Source organism: Rhinoderma darwinii, chromosome 8 (assembly GCF_050947455.1).
Source record: "Rhinoderma darwinii isolate aRhiDar2 chromosome 8, aRhiDar2.hap1, whole genome shotgun sequence".
Classification (NCBI taxonomy): domain Eukaryota; kingdom Metazoa; phylum Chordata; class Amphibia; order Anura; family Rhinodermatidae; genus Rhinoderma; species Rhinoderma darwinii.
Genome location: NC_134694.1, coordinates 19,697,973 through 19,723,030, shown reverse-complemented (window position 1 = coordinate 19,723,030; position 25,058 = coordinate 19,697,973). Strand labels below are relative to the sequence as shown.

The 25,058-nt window shown below is 43.3% G+C and overlaps 1 protein-coding gene across 2 annotated transcripts in view; it reads right to left on the bottom strand.

Moving 5' to 3' along the window:
• Positions 1 to 265: 265 nt before the first annotated feature.
• Positions 266 to 25,058, bottom strand: part of ZNF628 (zinc finger protein 628) — a 25,529-nt gene continuing 736 nt past the window's right edge. The window contains exons 1-2 of one of the 2 annotated variants that reach the window (XM_075835463.1): positions 9,397 to 9,513; positions 266 to 7,534 (exon numbers count right to left, since the gene is read on the bottom strand). In XM_075835463.1, the coding sequence (XP_075691578.1) occupies positions 4,215 to 7,520 (3,306 nt within the window). In that variant the 5' untranslated portion in view covers positions 7,521 to 7,534; positions 9,397 to 9,513 and the 3' untranslated portion in view covers positions 266 to 4,214. Of the gene's footprint in view, positions 7,535 to 9,396; positions 9,514 to 25,058 lie in introns of those variants that run through there. The other variant, XM_075835464.1, reaches the window with a different exon arrangement.

Below are 25,058 nucleotides of genomic sequence, written 5' to 3'. Positions count from 1 at the left end.
ACCCTTACTATGTATGTATAGTACCCATTGCTACCTGCAGGAGCGCCAATTCATGCGAATACCTATAGACATAACAGTACGCACATTCTCCAACAGTATTTGTGTACTATTGTAGTGAATTAGATTACAAATCCCCTTGCTTAAGCTGCCTGATCGATATGCCGTACTACAGGACATATTACATCGCATGCGTGAAGGCCCTTTAAATATCACATGCTTGGATTTAGTTTTTTCTTCGTTGCCGGAAGCAAAAAAAAATAAAAAAAACTTTTAAAAAAGGTTTTAATAGCAATAACTAGAAACGTGTTACCACGTACATTACAGAATATAACTCCACACAAATAACAGTGACTACTTTTTAATAAATATATGAAAGTGAAAAACAAAAAGCTGGTTTTGATGCATCTCTTGAATACTTACATTTTCCATTGACATTGGCTATTTTCATAAGGTTCCCTGTAGAGAACGATTTTAAAGGGTTTTCCATCTAAGGCTTCGTTCACATCTGCGTCAGGGTCCCGTTCTGGAGCTCCGTCTGAGCTCTCCATCAGAATGGAGCCCTGACTGAAACCGTAGGTTTCCGTTTGCATCACCGTTGATCTCAATGGTGACTGATCCGGTGCCAATGGTTTCAGTTTGTCTCAGTTGTGAAAGGGCTCCGTCATTTTGACGGAATGAATAGCGTAGTCGACTGCGGTATTCATTCAATAAAAACTACGGAACCCTTGTACAACCGAGACAAACGGAAACCATTGGCACCGAATCAGTCACCATTGAGATCAACGGTGATGCAAACAGAAACCTCTGACGGGACGCCAGAACGGAACCCCGACGCAGATGTGAACGAAGCCCAAGACAACCTGCTTTCCTGACCCTCCAACCAGATGGCCACGGAATCCCGCCTCATTCATCCCTAATCAATCAGCTTGTTATAGCCATAGGAAACTGCCAGCTCAGTCACATTTTTGCCGTGGCATTGCCTCATGAGAATTGTGTTACATGTCATCCATTGAAGACACTGAACAACTGCCTAACACACGGTCACACCAAGCACTTTTTGTAGCAGCTCTACACTCTTGCTTATATAGGGGACCCCACTCTTTGATGTCCATATGCCTCGATAGGGCTTGTGGACGACCCCTTTAATGTGTATATTCACATAATCATATACAGAAAAAATAAATGTGGCTATGGAGTTGCAGCCTGTATTCGGGTATGTACAGACATTATGGGTTTGTCGCAGATTTTCAGTACGGATTCCACATTGAGAATCGGAACAGATTTTTCCACAGTGGATTTGGAGCCACGTGTGGATTTTTAAACCCCCAGCATGGATTATGCAGATTTTCGTTGTGTTGTCGTGCAAAACCCACCACTGAACTCAGCCTTCTAGTCCAGAGCTAGATTGACAAGTCTGCTGGTTGCCATTGGAAACAGCTGACAAGAAAGACACCACCAGCAGCTTATCTGAGCTCCCACACTACAGTAGGCCGTGTAAACGAGCGCCGATCAACAAGACAGCTCGTTGATCGGCGCTCGCTTGCTTCCTTCACAAGGAGCTATGTATTGGGATGAGCGCTCCTTCCTCCGATCGCCCGTCCCCATACATTTCTATAGTCAGCGGCACGTCTCCCTGTTTGCACAGGGCAGCGATCGGGAATGAGCATTTTGTGAACGCGTTTGCCCAATAATTGGGCAGTGTAATAGGGCCTTTAGTCTTTCCTAATACAGGTTAATATACAGTGTCTGGCATAAAGACAACATTTCCCAGAATACAAATCACCAGAGTAAGCGCTGTACAGACACTAAGCCAGAGAGGACTGCTGGGAGATTTCCGCTCTGAAGCATACATAATTGTAAATAAAGCTATGGACTAGAATAAATCATTAAGAGATAAGTAATATAATGTTACTCAAATTTTTTTTGAGATTCTATATGTAAACTGTTTTATTGACTTCAAAATCGAAAGAGGACCGATCAGCTCTCCTGACATGTACTGTATAATTCTGGGGTATCTTTTCTTAGAACTCTGTGTTGTGCTGTCCCGGTTATTCCTCTTGGAGATATAGTAGTAAATTGATTACGAGAGTCAATGGGGTGGGTCAGCCTAGCTGTCCAATCAGACTGACATTATCAAAGTGTGTAGGGACATACACCAACTGGCAAGGGGAAATCATTAATTTCCAGGAGGAATAACAGAGGAACAGCACAATGCAGAAAAGTTGCTCCAGAATTTTTATTTTATGAGAAAGTATTTACTAAACAGACATACCAGACAAGCTGACAGGTCCTCTTTAAACTGGCCACAAAAACAGGATAACTATCAGCTAAACAAATACTCGCAGTTATCAGCCTCACCTATTAGAAAGCAACCAAACCCTCTAGCAGCGATTATCTATGGTGGAGGCAAAAGAATCAGACCGCACAAAATCCATCTTGTCTAATTCATCTGGACATCAGATATTGGCAAAGTACCAGTCTGCCCCAATGTCTAGCGATTACTTAACACAAAACTAGTTTGCCTTAAAGGAAAACTTTAGCGAAGATACTGAGTGATATAATTTGTGTAAGGATCAGGGGTTCCTATAGATTATAAGAGAGTATATTGGAGTATTAGGACACGCTAAAATGTTGTTTCCGCTCAAACACTGATAGCATATCAGTGGGGGTCAGACCGCTGCAACCCCTGCCAATCGCTAAAATAAAGTGGTATTGGCACTAGGGAAGTGCCATGACATTTTGACCCCGTTGGCTCCACTAAGCGTTACCCGGTGGACAGAAATTGGGCCATAAACTAGAATAGAAAATGCAGGGCGATAAGAGACAAAGTAACACTTCCTTAGGCCCCCTGTACATGGCCGTAGCGGTGTGCACGGTCCGTGATTAAGGGGACAGACGGTCGCGGACTGTCGTCCGTGGGCCGTGCTCCCATTATAAAGTATAGGAGCACGGTCCACAAATTCAAGAAATAGGACATGTCCTAATTTTTGCGGGTCATTTCCACCGCCCAGACACTTAACCATAAATATACGGGAAGGTGTCCGCGGACCATGGAAATGAATGGATCCGTATTTTTATCCAAAATTACTGGACCCGTAATTGCGGATAAACATTACGGTCGGGTGAATGAGGCCTTACCGATCAGACATTGGTGGCATATCCTAAGTGCGCTGTTAGCATAGCCCTACCTGCCAGAGTACACATTAAACCATACACCAACAATTCTAAAGGTTTTTATATTCACCTGTTGCAGGTCTATAGAACTATCACCCCCAACAGGACAACCTCAAATGAGAATAGAACAATGCTAAATATCGCTAGTTTTTTACCCTACTGCTGCAGTTTCTATATATATAATTATTTTTTTTAACTAAAGAAGCTCAAGGAAGGTGCATGCTCGTGCTACAATATTAGAAACGATCCAGGAACGGAGGAGAAGGCAGAACACTAATCATCCTCCAAGAAAGTGCTATATTTTTGTTAAAAAACAAAAAACACATTTGCGAATAATTGGGAGAAAATATTGCTTAACATGATAGCATTAATACACATACTATAAACCATATCATAAATCTAGGAGACTGAAAACTGAAGCTAAATTTCCTTCACATCCTTGAAAACACTGCCATGCAGAACTGTAGGTGCCTTTAAGAAAAGGGGTGGAGTCACGGCGAATAGAGAAGTCACTGAAGAGCGGTCCAGGCTGGTCAAGGTTTCTCCTGTAGGATGGTACATGTAATGCAGGCACTGTTGTAGTGTCAAAGACGGAGTACCAGTTTTAATATATGGCCATAATGCCATAAACAAGACCAGACAGCTCTCCTGACAGGTCTTTTATAGTAAACATTAAATTCTGGAACATCTTTACTTAGAAATCGGTGTTGAACCGTTATCTGCATTTATGCTGTTCCTCTGTTATTCCTCCTGGGAAAGAATGAATAAATTGATCACTGGGTTTTACCATTTCACTGGTCAGTGGGGGAGGCTTTATTTAGTTTGACTCAGACCAATCAGCGCTGACCGTGTCAAACTATCTAGACACACACCCTACTGTCAAGAGGAACGGTAACAGCCAATAGTCAAGTTATTCACATGTTCCAGGAGGAATAACAGAGGAACGGGACAATGCAGAGTTCTAAGAACAGGTTCTCCAGCCTAGTTATACCAGTATGTACCACAACAGAGCGGACAGGTCCTATTTAACGCAACCTACATTAAAAAGTATGGACAAGCTGAACTTTTGGAGCACTCTGTACAATCTGAATGAATGGCAGAACATGCTGTAATCCCTGAACCGAATTCTTTTGGACCAACTGGATGGTTTGAATATTTTGGGTTCCCGAATTTACCATCTGTATGTTCTGGAGCCCCTGGACATTTTGAACAGCCTGGAGCCCCTGACTGTTGGGTACAGTTCTCAGCTGTAAATTCTGTGGAAGTTGTACAGCGTTGTGCCCTTGAAGGCTGGGTAGCTCCTGTAGCTGGTTCTGCCCAACTTGCAGTTGGTTCTGCCCAGCCTGCAGTCCTTGAATATTTTCTACCACATGTACATTTTGATCTCCTGGATAGTTATCGACGACTTGCAGAGTTTGTTCCCCTTGAGAGCTCTGAATAATAAATACTTTCTGACATTCGGAAGCAGAGTTGGCGGATTCCTGCATATTGGACATGGCTTGAATTTGTACGTTAGAAACGTCTTGGATGCCCTGAATATTTTCCACTCCTTGTACACACAGCCGTGTTTGCTCGCCGTCAGCGTTCTGTAAGACCAGGACATTCTGCAGACCATCTTCAGTCTGAAGGGTTTCGAAATGGACGTCCTGAACTTCTTCCATAGACTGCAAGCTTTCCACACTCTCACTGGTGCTTAGTAGGTCCTCACCTGGAGAATTCTGCACAACTATCAAGTTTCGGCTTTCTTGTAAGCTAGAGATGTTTTGAGTTTCTTGAAGTGCTTGTATATGAAGATCTGATAGAGGTGTCGTATGTGGGCTTGCCCGGAGCTGAACGTTGGGTAATTCTTGGTGGATATGTACATTAGAAAGTTTTTGGGGGCTAGACAGGGTCTGGATATTGGACACTTGGTCTGATGGTGGTACGGCCTTCACTTGAATGTTTGATACTTCCTGAGAGCTGGGTAAACCTTGAATAGTTACATCTTGTGTATTGGATAGCGGCTGGAATTGTAGGCTTGTGGATTTCTGTGAAGGTGGCATTGTGTTTATTTGCATTGTAGGTAACTGCAGCGGACTTGGCTCGGTCACGTTCTGCAACACAATGATGTTCTGACCCATGGGTAACGTTTGCGCTCTGGGAAAACTTTGGATAGTTTGAAACTGAAGAGGCTGCACACTAGGCAGTGCTTGGCCAGTGTTAGGCATGATAAGAATATTCTTGTTTGGGGTTGACACATTAGAGGTTTTCTGCTTAGGTCGTTTTCGTGTCGCTTTACCCTGCGGATTTTTCTGGTATGTAATGTTTGGTATTGTAATTAGATTGGTATTCGTACTTGGTGCTACAGGGAACTTCTGCTGGGGGTTTAAAATTTGATGAGAAGGTAGTAATAGAAGCTTTGTCGTATTCTGTTGTGGAACTTGTACCAAGAAAAAGGTTTGTGGGCTTAATGATTGTGTTTGGTTGCAGACCTCTAGATTTAATGTTGCAGGCATATCGGATACAAAGTGCACTTTTTGCGTGCTCGCTGCGGCTTGTCCGTTCTGAGCGCCAAATGGAGTCTGTGTGACTAACTCGGCCTCTCCCCCAGTGTTTACTGCATGGGTACGCATATGTCTCTGAAGATAAGAGGACATGACAAAACCTTTGCCACAAACCGTGCACCGGTACGGTCTGTCGGTGGAGTGCGTGCGCAGATGCAGTTGCAAATTTGAAGAGTGGGTAAAGGTTTTGTCACATTTTTCGCACTTATACGGCTTCTCTCCAGTGTGAGTCCTTTCATGTTGCCGTAAGTTAGAAGTCTGCGTAAAAGTTTTACCGCACATGACGCAGGCAAACGGCCGCTCACCGGTATGCAACTGGCGGTGGCGGCGTAAGCAAGAGGTGTTTTTGAACGATTTGCCGCACTCTGTACAACTATAGGGCCGTTCCCCTGTATGGAGTCTTAAGTGGTACTGATAATGTGAGGACCATTTAAATGTTAGACCACACTCGGCACACTTGAACGCCCTGACACCAGTGTGTACCCGCTGGTGAATAGACAATAGCGAAGAGCGTTTAAAAGCTTTACCACACTCGGAACATTTGTAAGGACGCTCTCCGGTGTGATCCCGCATGTGGTAACGAAGTCCTGAAGAACCTTTGAAGGCTTTATTACAGTCGGTGCATTTGTAAGGACGGTCTACAGTCTCCGGCGGGGTTGTTGCTGTGAAAGGTTGTACAACTTCAACGGTTTGTGGGCATGTGACCTCCGCTTCAGTTTGTATCAACTGCTGCTCTTCAGTGTGGGTTCTCTGGTGCATCAAGAGGTTGGAGAGCTGCACAAATGTTTTCTCACAAATGGAGCATTTATAAGGCCGTTCGTTAGAGTGGGTATATTGGTGGCGCGACAGCCCTGAGGCATTCTTAAACGTCTTATCACAAGACGTGCAAGAATGGATCTGCTCATCGGTATGACTCGGTTGATGCTCAAGTAGCAAGTCCTCGTTCTTGAACGTCAAGTCGCACGTGCCACACTTGTAGAGCATCTCCACCGTCTCCACGTCACCCGCCGTAGTCAAGAAAACCTCAGCATCAGCCTGCACAAACGTCTGTTCAATAACGTGCGACTGCAAATGCTTTTGCAGGAAAGCTTCCGATATGAACACCTTGCCACACAAGTCACATTTGTGTGTATGCCCACCAGAATGTGTGCGCTGGTGAAGCAGAAGGTTAGAAGAATGGGTAAAGGATTTACCACATTCGCTGCACTTGTACGGACGTTCCCCGGTGTGGATCCTTTCATGTTGCTTCAAATTCGTAGACTGCGTAAAAGCCTTGCCGCACACAGTACACACGTAAGGCCTCTCTCCGGTGTGTATGTTTCGATGTCGTCTCAAACTAGAAGAGTTCTTAAATGCCTTTTCACAAACGTTACATTTGTACGGCCTCTCCCCTGTATGTTGTCTCATATGGTACTGATAATGAGAGGACCATTTAAATGCCATCCCACAAACATTGCACTTGAAAGACCGAAATCCAGTGTGAACACTTTGGTGGATCTGCAACAAGGAGGAACGCTTGAAGGCCTTGCCGCAGTCTCCGCACTTATATGGCCGTTCCCCAGTATGGCTTCTCTGGTGATAAAGTAGTGCGGAGGAGCCTTTGAAAGCCTTGGGACATTCTGAACATTTATAGGGTCTCTCTCCGGTGTGAGTCCTCTGATGATGAATTAGTCTAGAGGACCACTTAAAGACTTTCCCACACTCGTGACACTCATACTGATGACTACCGGTCTCCGAGGACTGTACCAGAGGTTGCTGTTGTACTGATGACGTCTGAACTTCCATCTCCTGTGCTCCTGCCATATTGAAGAACTTTGCTAAGAAAGTGTGGAGATAAAAAAATATATGAGTCAACATCTCAAGACAATCTTCAATATCATTTATATTTCATGGTGTCATTTGACCTACTCAGGACATGTTCAGCAGTGAAAATTGCATATACGCTCAATTAGCTGCATTTTTATAATCATGTAAATGACTCTGCTAAATGCGATGGAGATTAGTCAGATCGGTGGAAAAATCGTTATGTGCAAACCCACCAAAGAGCGGCCAAAGTTGTCCCTCAAAGAACATTTTTCACCCATCAACAGAACACGTGATAAATGTCTGATCGCCGGGGACCAGACCAACCAATAGATCGGAGATCCTGAACCGCCCCTCCTCCTCCTCACTGCAGGACCACAGTGAGGAGGAGCTTGAATGGAGCGATAGTTAGGCATGCGCCCTGCCAATGCTGACAGAAACAGCCCAGCACCGTCAGACAGCGGCAATGCAGGCGAATTTTAGCATATTATAACAGAAATATCCGGATCTACAGCGGTTTAACGAATAGGTAGAGAATCACAAGGTGACAAAGTCCGGATCAGTAGAACCATGGGAGGTCCGCGTTGTCATCGTAACATGGATGTAAATCCGTATGGGGGTCCTGTGGAGGACTGAGGTGGGGAGTTGTATGGAGTGATGGCACGGCCTGCTCTATACAGGTCTATCGGAGATACGGAAACAGCCAAGCACGCTCACCCCCTCTTTTAAGTGCGGGGTTTCCATGTTGGTTTCCTCAACAGTTAAAGAGGCTCTGTCACCAGATTTTGCAACCCCTATCTGCTATTGCAGCAGATAGGCGCTGCAATGTAGATTACAGTAACGTTTGTATTTTTAAAAAACGAGCATTTTTGGCCAAGTTATGACCATTTTTGTATTTATGCAAATGAGGCTTGCAAAAGTCCAAGTGGGTGTGTTTAAAAGTAAAAGTCCAAGTGGGCGTGTATTATGTGCGTACATCGGGGCGTGTATTATGTGCGTACATCGGGGCCTTTTTACTACTTTTACTAGCTGGGCGTTCTGATGAGAAGTATCATCCACTTCTCTTCAGAACGCCCAGCTTCTGGCAGTGCAGACACAGCCGTGTTCTCGAGAGATCACGCTGTGACGTCACTCACAGGTCCTGCATCGTGTCAGACGAGCCGGCACCAGAGGCTACAGTTGATTCTGCAGCAGCATCGGCGTTAGCAGGTAAATCGATGTAGCTACTTACCTGCAAATGCAAAATCTGGTGACAGAGCCTCTTTAACTACCGGGTCTCCATTGGATACGTCCTGAGCAGATACTTCCAGCCCGCTATATAGCGACACTAATATTTTCCCTGTGCTGATACGGAGGCAAATGTTCAGAACGCACCCAAGGGGACCAGGTAGATTTACTAAAAGAGTAAACCCTATTATAAAAAGCTATAAATGTCAAAATAGGACAAAAATATCAGGTGGGAAAAACACTCCAAAGGACATTGGTCAGCTCCTCCAATGTAACACACTGCATCCACCACAACCAAGGGGCGGCCATGATCAGGTCTTGTCCTCCCGAGTGAGCAACCCCCCTCTAAAATATCCCTAGGCCCTGGCGTGTCATATGGACAGGGCACTGTTGTCTTGGGTGGACAACCCCTTTAAGCTATAATGGAACTACAAATCCCAGCATGCCCTTTCAGCCTCAAGTATGGCATGTTATACTGAGATTTATAGTCCTCCAAAAGCGGCCACAATACAAGTTACCATATTAAGTAAGGTTTCTTCCTCACTCACTATGATAAAATGGTGGGCGCAGAAGAACAACTTCAACCGGACCCGCTTCCCACATTAACCCACCAGCCGTCCCGGGCACCCTGCCACACCCCGATAGTTACCCGCGAGCGGTGCACGAAGTCTTCTCCAGTCCTGTTGTCTTCTGTTCCTAGGCCTTCATGTCTCCGAGATGATGTCAATACCGTGCGCTGCGGTTTAGCGAGTGACGTCATATCGATGCGCCACCCGGAAGCGACACAGCTAGGAGTAGAACGTAAAGAGAGGAAATGGCTGCTGGGGGATGGGGGAGGTGTATATATAGCCGGGTGGTCTGCGCGGACGTCAAAGTGGTGTGACGGTATATACAGCTGCTCTTAGGTAGCTGAAGATCCGCGGCTCTATAGATGAGGCAATATAAATAGTATTTTATACAGCTCCCTCTGCAGAGAGACTCCTGCTTACCTGCAATGTGCTGGGGAAGAAGCAGAGACGTTTTAGGGGTGAATCACCCTACGAGTGAAGAGATACAGGAGCATGTTGCCCCAGGATAAAGAGAATGGGGGGCACTTATTTATTGACATTGCAGCATTTATATTTTTGGCCAAGTCTGTCAATGTGTTAACCCCTTCCCTCTTTGGCCACTTTTGACCTTCCTGACTCATTTTCAAATCTGACATGTGTCACTTTATGTGGTAATAACTTCGGAATGCTTTTACCTATCCAAGCGATTCTGAGATTGTTTTCTCGTGACACATTGGACTTTATGTCACTGGCAAAATTTGCCCCATACATTGTGTTTAATTGTGAAAAACAGCAACATTTTGCAAAAAATTATGAAAGTTAGCATTTTTCTAAATTTAAATGTATCTGCTTGTAAGACAGGCAGTTATAACACTCAAAATAGTCACCAATAAACATCCCCCACATGTCTAGTTTATGTTTGCATTGGTTTTTTGAACGTCATTTTATTTTTCTTGGACGTTACAAGGATTAGAACTTTAGCAGCAATTTCTCACATTTTCAAGAAAATTTCAAAAGGCCATTTTTACAGGGGCCAGTTCAGTTGTGAAGCGGCTTTAAGAGCCTTATATATTAGAAACCTCCAATAAGTCACCCCATTTTAAAAACTTCACCCCTCAAAGTATTCAAAACCGCATTCAGAAAGTTTCTTAACCCTTTAGACGTTTCACAGGAATTAAAGCAAATTAGAGGTGTAATTTACAAATTAATAATTTTTTTTGCATAAATACATTTTTAATCCATTTTTTTTTTTTTTTAAAACAAGGTTTTACTAGAGAAATGTAACTCAATATCTATTGTGCAGATTTAGGAAATATCCCACATGTGGCCCTGGTCTAAGGTGCACCTAGAGGATTTTGGGGGCTTCTTTTTTAGAATATATTTTAGGCACCATGTCGGGTTTGAAAGGCTCTTGCAGTGCCAAAACTGTGAAAACCCCCCACAAGTGACCCCATTTTGGAAACTACACCCCTTGAGGCAAGCAATTTCTTTCCATAATACACGGGGTGATGCAGGCCATTAGTAGATGGTGACTTACATATCCAGAGAAGATCCATAATATGGACTAGTACGGGTTCCATATTCTGCTGTATCCATGTACACAGCTTTGCTGCCATCAGGCATCAGATGGAGAACACTGTAGATGGCGTGCATGTAGAAATACTGGCATCTAGAAAAATGTATGTTTGAATAACTCCATAGAATGGCACTGGCTCCATGTACAGATCAGAATAGAGCCTCATGTTCCGTTATCTGTCAGTTTACGCCTTTTCTTCCAGCTGACAAACAAGTCTTTACCCCCAGATGTGTCCGAATTCAATATATCACATGTACTTATATTATTACAACATTTCTCTGGAAACATCTGCTGGAAGGATGTTCATGAATTTCAGTTCTTCATACAAGCGGGTATTGGCAGTTTTAGTATTTATTATAGGAGTGTGCAGCTCTTTCTTATGCCAATAGCAGTGGGGGATGAAGGAGATTCGAACCATTTGGGTTATAGAATAGAAATGTTGAAGTGGACCTATCCGTCCTCCTGACATGTCTGTTTTAGTAAACACTTGCATTCCCCATATAATTATGGAGCATCTTTTCTTAGAACTCTGCATTGTGTTTTCCCTCTGTTGTTCTTCATGGAAATATATGAATATATTGACAACTGAGTATTCTCTTTGTCATTGGGGTGTGTTCCTACATACACTTTGACACTGTCCAATCAGTGTTTCAGTGTCAGATTATATAGTGACAAACCCCTTTGACCAGAAAAATGGTAATTCTCAGTTGTCAATTTATTCGTACATTACCAGGGGGAATAACAGAAACAGCACAATGCAGAGTTCTAAGAAAAGATGCTCCAGAATTGGTATTTTATGGAGAATGTAAGTTTTTACTAAAACAGACTTGTCAGGAGAGCAGAGAGCTCTAGAAAGGAGCTCGGAACTGGACAGTGGTCAGTGAAGTAAGAGTATTGCTGCACGGGGTGTAACAAGTAACCATGGGCCTTTTAGCAAACCTTGAAATAAGACCCTAATCCTCCATGAGCACCATCAGCAGCAAATCAGGTTTAAGAAATAGAAAGGTTATGATTGGCATGGTCTTCACTGCCCCCCCCCCCCTCCTCCCCTGGGCTTTTTCCTGACTTCCATGGCATCTCAGTTCTCTCCTCTCATTGACCTGTAAACTTAGTTTCCATTTCCATTGCCCACAATGATCACTCGCCACCCGTAGCGGGCCCTTAACTGGTTGCCGACACAGGACGAGAATGCTCGTCCTGAGCGGCGAGTACTTTGTGCATTAGGACGAGCATTCTCGTCCAGTGTGACAGCCGTGTCCGCGCGCGATAGGGAATGGGGCAATGGCAGTAATACACAGCCACAGCCCCTCTCTAATGACGGAGAGAAGAGAAACCTCTTCTCGCCGCCTTTAATCTCTTGAATGCCGTGATCAAAGCTGATCGCGGCATTCAAAGTAAATAAGAGGAGGGGGGACTGCACAGAAAATCCCTGTGACACGATCAAAGCCCATAACTTGTATGGCAAGACAGTCCAGGGTCCATTGACGGACCCCAGGGCTGTCTGAACATATTCCCGGTTGTTAGGGCATACTGAGGTATGTCCTAATAACTGCCTGTGTACAATCAGTACACCGGCTAATGTACTGGCATATAGATCTATGCCCGTACATTACAGTTACAAATCAAAATGAAAAATCCCTTTATGGGATTAAAAAAAAAAGTAAACTTTTTTTTCTGTTAAATAAAAAAATACACAGAAATGCAAATTTTTTTACAATAAATAAACGTTTTAAATATAAGTCCCAAAACATGAAATAATATAGGTATCGCCACGACCGTAACAACCTGAACAACAAATGTATAACATTATTTATGATGATCGGTGTATGGTATAAAAAAAAAATTACTAAAACTGCTGCGGAACTGCTTTTTTTCTGCATTTTCGCCAAAATAAAAATTTCTATAAATTAAACCATAATGTATTTGTACCAAAAAATGGTACCCACATAAAGTACAACTCGTCCCGCAAAAAACAAAGTCTCATACAACTACGTCGTACAGAGTTATGAGCGTCGGGATGCAAAGAGGGAAATATAAAAAAATTGTTCTCTCCTCAAGACCAAAATTGGCCGTGTCCTTAAAGGTTAAAATGTTTTCTATGTTCTCAAAACAACATTCTTATTGCCATAACATGTCAATGTTAATTTGACATAATGCACTTTGCTGTTGTTTTCCACATCCTCAACTGTCCATACTGGAGTGTGATGACGTCATCTGACACAACAGCCAATCCCGGAATGTAATCGATTTGTAGTATTTCTTGGAGTAGGAATCATGATTGGTTAGTTCTAGTAATGTATATAAAAGACGCATTACATTATCGTCTCTCTACCTTCCAGTATGCAGCTCTGACTGTGTCATATTTCGTTCTCTGGGAATCAAGCCTGTTGTTAGGCTTAGTTACCCCAATTTGGGGAAAAAAATTAGGTTAATTATATTACCACTACCTCAGAGGCGTAACATGAAGCTCCTGGGCCTGATGTATAATCTGTAGAAGGGCTCCCCAACAATTACATGCCATTTTTAATGCTGCTGCTTCTAATAGGGACTTTGAGTTCCTTCAAACAGGGCTTAGATATGATTGCCAACCTTATTAGAATAGATGAATCCATGAGGAACCCTTGTCCATACCACTACCTCAAAACCACTCAATATAGAGCCGAAAAAACATTTACTCTATATCCTGGTCGATACTTCTTTGCCCTCTCTGAGCATCTTTAACCCCTTCTCGCTGCGGCCAGTTTTGACCTTCCCGACAGAGCCTCATTTTTAAAATCTGACGTGTCACTTTATGTGGTAATAACTTTAAAATGCTTTTACCTATTCAAGTGATTCTGAGATTGTTTTCTTGTGACACATTCGATTTTATGTTAGTGGTAAAATTTGGTCGATACATTCAAAATGTAGCGAAAAATGTGCATTTTTATAAATTTAAATGCATCTGCTTGTAAGACAGATGGTTATACAACACAGAATAGTTGCTAATTAACATTTCCCATATCTCTACTTTAGATTGGCATCGTTTTTTGAACATCCTTTTATTTTTCTAGGACATTATTTTGGCAGAAATTTCTAATTTCTTAATTTTCAAAAGGCCATTTATTCCGGGACCAGTTCAGTACTGAAGTGGCTTTGTGGGGCCCATACTCTACAAACCACCATAAATCACCCCATTTTAAAAACTGCACCCCTCAAAGTATTCAAAACAGCATTTAGAAAGTTTCTTAACCCTTTCGACGTTTCACAGGAATTAAAGCAAATTTACAAATTAAATTTTTTATGCAGAAATTCAGATTTAATCAATTTTTTCTGTAACACAGAAGGCTTTACCAGAGAAATACAATTAAAAATGTATTACCTAGATTCTTCAGGGTTGAGAAATATCCCACATGTGGCCCTAGTGTGTTACTGGACTGAAGCACCAGCCTTAGAAGCAAAGGAGCACCTAGTGGATTTTGGGGCCTTCTTTTTATTAGATTATATTTCAGGCACCATGTCAGGTTTGAAGAGGTCTTGTGGTACCAAAACAAAGGAAACACCCCAAAAAGTACCCCATTTTGGAACATCACCCCACAAGGAATTTATGTAGGTGTGTAGTGAGCATTTTGACCCCACAGGTGTGTCATAGATTTTTTTTATAATTGGGCTGTGAAAAATAAAAATATTTTTTTTCCCAATAAAACATAGAATTTTTTCATTTCCACAAGGACTAAAGAAGAAAGCAACCCTACATTTGTAAAACAATTTCTCCCGAGTACAGAAATACCCCGCATGTGGTTGTAAACGGCTGTTCGGACACACGGCAGGGCTTAGAAGGGAAGGAGCACGATTTTACTTTTGGAGCTCAAATTTAGCTGGAATAGTTTGCAGAGGCCATGTCGCATTTACAAAGCCCCTGAGGGACCAAAACACTGGTAAAACCCCACAAGTGATCCCATTTGAGAAACTACACCCCTCAAGGAAATGATATAGGGGTATAGAGAGTATTTTGACCCCACAGCTTTTTTGCAGAAATTATTGGAAGTAGGCCGTGAAAATGAAAATCTAAATTTTTCCAATAAAATGTAGGTTTCACAATTTTTTTTAACATTTCTGCAAGAACTAAAGGAGAAAAAGCACCGTAACATTTGTAAAGTGTCGTGGAAATCAATGGCTCAAAATATATTAGACTGAAATTTATACGAGTCCAAACAGACTCTCAGGCCAGGCCCCATTAGTCAGTATCCTAATTAGGATATTTCACCGATATATATCGAGAGAGGAGAAGAAAACACACAGACGCTGCTGATATGCTCAAAATACTCCTCTGAAAGTTTATTTCCAAGCTCAAACTTTAATACTGAAATTCAGAAGGGGTGTAGTAGGCTTGAGGTTAACCAATCAGAGACAATGTGACAATATTTGTTATAAAGTACAAAGCATACAATAAAATACATCCCAGATACATCATTATAATTCTTCACACATCAGATTTGCAGGGGGCCTTATCTCTCTTGGGCAGAATGTTCCCGTAAGATGGCTCTCCCACACGCATTCTTGCCACCCTCCCTTCTCACTCCCTGTTCCTTCTCTGCAAGCTTCGTATGGAAACCAAGGTCAAAGATAAAACATACGAAATCAACATTACTTGTATTAAAGGAACAATGACTTTCCTATTCACTACAAAAGAACCAAGATGGGAACTCCAGACAAGATGGCTGCTGCATGAAACTAAATCATTTAAACATTATTATAATCACTTTCACATAATACATATCTTAGTAATTCGGCATCCTGCTTGATAATTCATAATGTAATTTCATACAGAGAATATAAGCAAATAAACCATCCTTCACAAAAGCAATGCCCCATATACGGTCATAAAGTGCTGTTTGGACACACAGTAGGGCTCAGAAGGGAAGGAGCGCCATTTGGCCTTTGGAATGGTTTCTGAGTGCCATGTCGCATTTGCTGAGCCCCTGTAGTACTAGTACAGTGGAAAGTGACTCCATTTGGGAAACTACACCCCTTGAGGAATCATCTAGGGGTATAGTGAGAATTTTGACCCAAAGGTTTTTTGCTGAATTAATTAGAATTAAGCTGTGAAAATGAAAAATTTAATTTTTTCCAATAACATGTAGTTTTTGATCAGCATTTTTCATTTTCACAAGGAATAAAGGAGAAAAAGCACCCCCAACATTTGTAAAGCAATGTCTCCCGAGTATGGCAATACCCTCTATATGGTTATAAACTTCTGTTTGGACATATGGCAGGGCTCAGAGTGGAAGGAGTGGTATTTGACATTTGGAGCGTAGATTTTGCTGGAATGGTTTGTCATGTTGCATTTGCAAAACCCCTGATGTACGTGGGGAAAAAAAGTGCCCACATTTTAGAAACTACACCCCTAAGGGCATTTATCAAGGGGTGTAGTGAGCATTTAGACCCAACAGGTGTTTTTTAGAAATTAATATGCAGTGAATGATGCAAAGTGAAAATTGCAATTTTTTCACTGCTCAATATGTTGTGCCAATTTTGTGCCACTGGAGAATCTTACCCAATAAATTGTTAAGCGGGTTCTCCCGGCTATGGCAATGCCATACATGTGGACGTAAATTGCTGTTTGGGCACGCTGTAGGGCTTAGAAGGAAAGGAGCGTTGTTGCATGGATTTGGAGCATGGATTTTGCTTGGTAGTACTTTTGTTTGGAGTTTTACTGGTATTTTAGTTTATAATGTGGGGGCATATGTAGGTTGTGCGGAGTACATCAGGGCATAATAAGAGGGTGTAATAATGGGTTAAATAATAAAACTATTCATAGATGTGTGGTATGCTGTGAAGCAATCCCTTATGCACAGGCCAGTGTCGCACTGATAGATGGTGTCCTTTCTTATCCTCCTTTAGTAACACTGCACATTTTGGGGACTTTTCCTCCTTTGTACAGTAGTTTGGGAAATTTTGCTGGGAAAGTGTTGCCCTGGTATAATACGGATGCCCTCGCTTCCAGCAGATGTTCTGTCCTCGCTTCCAGCAGATGTTCTATGCCCCTTCCCTTCCTAGTTCCTAAATACTAGGGCCCTGAAACTGAAGGAATGTTCCCATCCGGCCTGCATATCGGGATGTTTTTTCATCACCGCATTACTAGTGCCACAACTTTTTGTTTTTTGCGAGACAAACTGTAGATTTTTTCGGTACCATTTTGAGATACATACAACTTTTTAATCACTTTTTATTTCATTTTTTGGAAGAGAAAATGACCAAGAAAAAAGGAATTCTCTAATTCTTTTTTTTTTGGGGGGGGGGGCATTCTCCGTGCACCATAAAATACATGTTAACTTTATTCTGCGAGTCGATAAGATTACGGCGATACCAGATTTATATAGTTTTTTTTTCATGTATTGCAGCTTTTGCACAATAAAATCACTTTTTAAAAAAAAAAATCCTTTGTTTTCTGTGTCGCCATATTCTAAGACACATAACATTTTTATTTTTACGTGGACAAAGCTGTGTCAGGGATTTTTTTTTTCGTGACAGGCTGTCGTTTTTATTAGCACTATTTTGGGGTAAATGTGACTTTTTAATCACTTTATTACATATTTTGGGAGGAGGTGGGACCTAAAAACAGCAATTCTAGCGTTGTTTGTCATATATATTTTTTTATGCCGTTCACCGTGCAGGATAAATTATGTAACAGTTTTATAGTTTGGGTTGTTACAGACACGGTGATACCAATTTTGTATCGTTTTTGTCACAGTCACAGGGTATGTGGACCCACTAGGCCGCTCCGCCGTAGCGGAGAGGCAGCTGACCAGGTCTCAGTCTATACAAAAGTCTATAGCAGTTCGTAACACTCGGGTACTTGAACTAGTCCAAACAGTGGCTGTGGCTTCAGCACGGATGGAGGTCGGTGCAGCAGGTTGTGCCAGACGTGGCGGACAGTACAAGATGTGGCAGAAGACACTGGACGTGGCAGAAGACACTGGACGTGGCAGTAGGACACGACTCCAACACTAGTAGGCACAGGAACAAGAACACAGCACGGAATACAGAAAAAGGGACCATTTGCAAGACAGACTTGGGATAAATTAACAACGCTCAGGCAAGGATCAGAAGGGCTGGGGCCTTCTTATAGACCAGGAAATCATGTGGGTTGATGATGATTGTTTTCATTTGCTCGCGCTGGTCCTTTAAGAGCGGGCACGAGTGTGCGCATGCACCCTACAGGACACAGTGGACCGGAGTGGAAGTGACCGCTGGCGTCTCCTAGGAAGGAGATGGGGACCAGCGCTCACAGATCCACGGCTGCGGGCGTCGGGAGGTGAGTAAACTCGACGGCCCGCGGTCATGAACGCTACAGTTTTGTATAGGTATTTTTTTTTCGAATAATAAAATAGTTTTTTTTTTACAACATTTTTATTAACTTTTTGATTGTCCCACTAGGGGACTTTAAGGCCTGAAGCCCTGATCGCTATTCTAATACACACTGCACTACATACGTAGTGCAGTGTATTAGAGCTGTCAGACATACATTGACCTCAAGCCTATGAGGACCCGCTGGAAGGGTTAATCGGCCGGATCGGAGATTACCTCCAGTCCTGGCCGTTACAGCAGGGCATCAGCTGTAACATACAGCTGACACCCAGCGGTGATGGTGTGGGCTCAACTTCTGAGCCCACACTGTCTCCGTGACGTAACTGTACTGTGCTTTGCGGGAACCCGTTTCCGACAGCGCCGTATATATACGAACAATGTCGGGAAGGGGTTAAGGAGGATAAGACCAGTTTGACATCGATTTTGCTCTGCTACCTCTGAAGAATCCCTGTCCAAGTTCCAAGAAACACTACCGGATCTACGGCACACTGGTTGGAAAACACTGTCCTATTCTGATACCACTACTTTGCCTGATCTGTGGAGTGACGCTTCTCTATCTGCCAGTCTGATGGATGAGTCTGGGTTTGGTGAATGCCAGGAGAACGTTACCTGCCTGACTGCATTGTGCCAACTGTAAAGTTTGGTGGAGGAGGGATAATCCTATAGGGTTGTCTTGGGCTCGTTCGTACCATTAAGGGGAAATCTTAAAGGGCTTGTCCCACAAAACACATGTATCTCCTATCCACAGGATAAGGGATACATTTGGGATTGCTGGGGGTCCGACCGCTGGGAAGTGCTCCATCAGAAGCGTGGGACATCGGGGGTCTTGCAGCCGCGTCCCCTGCATTGTTTATCCAGACAATGTGCATGTGGCTGTGCCTGGTACTGCAGCTCAGTCCATTTTAAGTAAATTGAGCACTGAGGCCCCTTCATGCAACTGATCAGCGGGGCTGCCTGGATTCATAGCCCCTCCCCCAATGATCAGCTATTGATGGCCTATCCTAAGCATATGAACTCGGTCCTTAAAGGAACAGTGTCATCACAAATAAATTTTTTATATGTTAAAGATGTTAGTGCTTTAATAAAAACGTTTATATTCATTTGTGTGTTTGTGTTTTACTGTTTCTTATTTTTACACTTTTTCTTCCCTATGGGGGCTGCCATTTTTTGTTCCATTTCTGTGTGTGTCGATTAACGACACACACAGACATGGAATACGGCAGCCACAGTCCCATAGGGACTGCGAACGGCTCCCGTCCCATTGACTGCCGTGTACGGCGTCTGTGTGGGAACTGCGCATGCGCCGCTCCCACACAGTCCTATTCGAAATTGGCGCCGTCCGGCGCCATTTTCCTGTGGACCGGAAGTCGCGGCCGGACAGTAATATTACTACTTCCGGTCGCGGCTTCCGGACTTGTGCACATGGAACAGCGGCAGCAAAGGGAGCGGACGGGCCGGAGGGAGCCGCGGCGGCAGGAGCAGGTAAGAGATTTCAATGTATGTTAGTGTTTGTGTGTGTTTACTACTGTATGTAAACCTACTACACTGTGGGTTACCTCAAAAAATGGCGACACACAGTGTAGGAGGTTAAACCTTTCAAACCCCTCGTTTATCCCGGCACTAGCCAGGATAAAGGAGGGGGGGATGCTGAGAGCTCACTAGAGCGAGGGCTTTTAACCCAATGTTGCAATGCAGCACTTTTGGGAACTAGCTCCATCTAGTGACCAAAAATGGGTAGTATTATAAATTAGAAAAAATTTATAATATTTCCTGACTCGCGAAAAAAATAAAAAAAATTTGAACAATGTTTAATCACCCACACACTAAATGTTTAATTTTTTTAAAAAAAACATGTTTTTCTGGCAACACATTCCCTTTAAGGTGTTAAACTTCTAATAGATTCTCAGATGGTGTCATCCTGGGTTAGGCCTCATTTTAAGAACGTGAATGATGTCCATGGACGGTTTCTTGATATAAATCTGTTTCGAAACATTTTTGAAAGCAGGAGAATTGACAAGCAATGAGCCCGCAAGTGTTCCTCTGCTTTGTATAATGTGATGATTTTACACATCAAAGCATACTTCTTTTGAAATGGAAATCAGAGGTGCAGCCTGTCCGTGAATATGGAGGCCCAAAGTATAAACACAGGTACAAATATGATGTCTCATAGGTTAACAGGAGAATACTGCGGAAAACATGACATACTGGAACATCTGGCGGGCCGCTGTGCTACTCGTATTTTGGTTTTGTGGAATGAAAATAATTCAGATGTTTAAGAGTTTTCATGTTGTTTGTACAGTGGGACGTTGGTTGTGGCAGCACTGCCGTCAGTTCTGATTAATCAAACCATGCTGACGTTTTATATCTTTCCTTTAACCTATCAACCGCCATGGAATCGATAGTTGAGGGGTTTCTTTTGTCCAACAAATGTCAACATCTGGGTAAGTTTATTTGACTCCAACTAAGGTTTTCCTGGAAACTGGCAAACGATCACCACGGGAGGTGGATTTTCGGGTCTGCTTAGATTGCGGAGATGACAGTAGGGCAACAATGATTTACACAAAATCTATGCATCTTAAGATATTCGTGCCGTGATAAGCATGTCTCGCGGTGTAACCGCTCAGCGTACCCTGCGCTTCATTACACTTTTTTAACTCCCAACGTTTTATGCCCCAAGTCAACACGCATTTTCAATATTTCCTATAAAGAATGAAATAGAAATACTTATTACACAGGGAAATTAAAAAGGTCTTAACCCCTTGAAGTCCATGCCATTTTTTGTTATAGATTTTTTTACATCCCGCCTTCCAAGATCCATAACTGTTTTGTTTTTCTGTCAATGGAGCGGTGTGAGGGCTTATTTTTTCTGCGGGAGGAGTTGTAGTTTCTATTGGCACTGTTTACCATATAATGTACCGGTAAACCGAAAAAAAATTATTTGTGGGTTGGAGTTGGTAAAAACAGCGATTCCTCTATTGTTTTTTGGCTTTTGTCTTTACGGCTTTCACCGTGCGGTAAAAACGACAACTTAACTTTGTTCTGCTGATCGATACGATTACGATTTATATAGTTTTTTATATAGATTTTTATTTAATGTTTTACTACTTTTACGAAGAAAAAATTATTTGTTAAAAAAAAGTGTGTTTGTGTACGCCATATTCTGAGCCATAACTTTTTTATTTTTTCGTCGATTGAGCGATGTATTCTGCTGACCATCCTAAGGGTATGTTCACACGCAGTGTTTTCAGACGTAATTCGGGCGTTTTACGCCTCGAATTACTCCTGAAAAACGCCCCTAATACGCCTACAAACATCTGCCCATTGCTTTCAATGGGTTTTAGGATGTTCTGTTCCCACGAGGTGTAATTTTACGCGTCGCTGTCAAAAGACGGCGCGTAAAATGACGGCTCGTCAGAAGAAGTGCAGGACACTTCTTGGGACGTTTTTGGAGCCGTTTTTCATAAACTCTATTGAAAACCGCTCCAAAAACGGCCGTAAAAAACGCAGCGAAAAACGCGAGTTGCTCAAAAAACGTCTGAAAATGAGGAGCTATTTTCCCTTGAATACAGCTCCGTATTTTCAGACGTTTTTTGTTAAGCGTGTGAACATACCCTTACAGGGGAGCTTCTTAAAATCCTCCCCAGATCTGCACTTTAGTAAATAAATGAGATTCTTTATTAAGAATAAAATATCATAAAATTTTCCATGATATTTTTTGTATCAATTCATCACAGATTTAAAAATCTCTGCTTGCTGTAATTCAATTAGTTCTGTTCATGTGATGATCACTCAGGTGCACGACTCATTACAGTTATCAGAGCTGTGTCTTGGAACGAGTGATGCACCTGTGTGTCCATCACATGATCTGAGATATTTCTATCCACTGGAAGTAAACAATGACCGTTCCTATTGAATGACAGCAAGCAGAGATATTGAAATCCGTAAGGAATTAATACAGAAAGTATATTTGGAGAGCTCTCCGTTGTGTAAACGTTTCTAATATTAAATGTGATTTATATACCTGGTTCGTTTCCACAAACCTTATAAATAATGCAACGGTAGCCATCAGTTCCCTTCCTCGCCATTTCTTGCGATGCAGGCAGCGCAATTATGTCATCTCGCCGCCTGTGTAGGTCTGCTGGAGCAGGTCTAGTCAGTAGAGACCAGACCTGCAACACTGGAGATAAGGACGGCTCAGGAACTGGGAAAGATGAGTGTTTGTATAAATGTGCGGCACTGCCTACATGGGCACTGTCACACTACCTACAGGGGGCATTGTGCCATTATCTAGAGGGAGCAGTGTTTGGCACTATCTACTGGGGGCACTGTGGCACTATCTACAATTTCTGTATGGCACTATCTACAGAAGGCACTGACACTATCTACAGGGGTTGTGTGGCACTATCTACAGGGGTTGTGTGCACTATCTACAGGGGTAACGTGTGGCACTATCTACAGGTATTGTGTGCACTATCTACAGGGGTAACGTGTGGCACTATCTACAGAAGGCACTGGCACTATCTACAGGGGTTGTGTGCACTATCTACAGGGGTAACGTGTGGCACTATCTACAGGGGTTGTGTGTGGCACTATTTACAGAAGGCACTGGCAGTATCTACAGGGTTAGTGTGTGGCACTATCTACAGGGGTAGTGTGAGGCACTATCAACAGGGTCACTATCTAGAAGGGGCACTGAGTATGGCACTATCTACTCTGGTTTTTACGCTACAAGTAGTGGTCAGCACATATCAATTAGCCTAGCCCTTTTTTTTTTAGAGCTTGTAATATAAAGTGCTTGGCTGGTGGATGCGTGCTAACCAATACTCGTAGCAGAAAAACCAGAGGGTAGCGGAAGTGTGGCGAAAATAACTTGGTTTAAAACGTATGCACATGGAAACCTGCGTTTGCCCCTGAGGGTCCCCCACAAAGTAGAACGGATTTGGCAATATGCTACACCGGTAATACGGGTCCCGCGCTGAGGATGAACTGGACCAGTACCAGGACCACTACAATGTATTACCAAGAAAAAAACAGATAGAAGAGGACGCAAGAACTAGGAATACTAGACAAGAATATACTCCAGTACTAGAAGTCTGTATGGCACTATTGATTCTATAGTCTGTATTATATATGGAGACCTGAATGTTCCGTGCATATTGGGACAATCCGAAAATTCCTGTTTATGGGGGAGTAAGAGGAAATAGCTGTAAATCCAGCACAGAAGGAGTCACTTCAAAATTAATCAAACAACTACTTATTGTGGGCTCATGAGTCCAGTGGGCGGACCTACTAAGTGCACAATCAATTCATAGCCGTCAATCACTGGGTAGGACCGCCCACTGGACTCATGAGCCCACAGTGGGAAGGGATTTAAATGAATAAAATACAGAATTTTGTTATAATGAATCTTTTCCCACAAAACGATATATCAATCTGCTCTATAACATGCTGCCTGCAGATGGAGCAGCATGTTCAACCAGTCTGATTGTATAAACCCAGAAGTATGAACTATCAAGTGGAGCTGAACGTCCTGTCTGATGGCAAGAAAACTCTGATCTCCATGTTTTAGTGAACTATTATCCTCAGGGCCAGCTCCAGGTTTATGTGGGCCTTTGGGCGACACAGACAGTGGGCCCCCTTTGCGGGGGAACTCACGGCGGCAGTAACATGGCAGAAAACGTCAGTTTGTGGCCCCCTATAGAAGTTAGGCCCAGTTTATGACCCCATATCGATGTTAGGCCTCCCTTGTAGATGGTGCCCCCCTCCTCATACAGCCCACATTGTAGATAGTGCCACCTCCCTCTTGTAGATAGTGCCATACAGCCCCCCCCTGTAGGTAGTGCCTGACCTTCCCCTTGTAGACAGTGCCACACAGCCTCCCTGTAGATAGTGCCACCACCTCCTGCTTGTAGATAGTGCCATACAGCCTCCCTCTTGTAGATAGCGACACACAGCCCTCTTGTAGATAACGCCCCCACCTCCCCCTTGTAGATAGCACAATAAATCCCCCCTGTAAATAGCACTATACAGCCCCCTGTAGATAGCGCCATACCCCCCCCCCCTGTAGATAGCGCCATACAGCCCCCCAAATAAATAAAACAAAAAAAGTTATACTCACCAAGGCCCTGTTCCCATGACGAACGGAGCCACTCCAAAGCATCAACGCCGACGGAATCCTTGCGTAGGCCGGCGTGATCCAGTGACATCAGTCCAGCCTGCACAGGGATCCTTTCCCTGCACCTGATAGCCTGCAGGCCGAACATGGCCTGTAGCCTAGTAAATGGCAGATCAGGGAGATACCTCCCTGCTCTTCCATAGTGTTTAATAGTATCTGCGTCCTAAGGACGCAGATACAATTGAATGTGCTGCTAGCGGCGCCACCAGGCAAGGGGGTGCCTGTGCCGGCAGGCGGTATGTTCCGCGGGCCCCGTAGCAGCCGCTATGGCTACTACAGGGGTAGGTACGCCACTGACGGCTTAGTCAGCAGCTGAGTAGGCACCCCTAAGGGTAGCGGGCCCCGGTACTTACCCGGGTTCGCAAGGTGCTGACGCCAGCCCTGATTATCCTACATCAGTGTTCTCCAACCAGCGGTATGGGAGCCATATGTGACTCTCGCCCCCCTCCCACTTGTGGCAGCTCTATATACTATAGAATGTCATCATGTTTCAGAAACCATATCATTGTAAAGCCACACGAGGTAAGATCCATGTGACGTGTTCTATCTTATGTAGATGTCCCCTTAAATACCTATTGCGGTTCTGCGCCACCTGTCATATATGAGCTACAAAAGGTTGGGACCTCTCATCTACATGATCAGGCAGACATGGCTCCTAGAGAGAC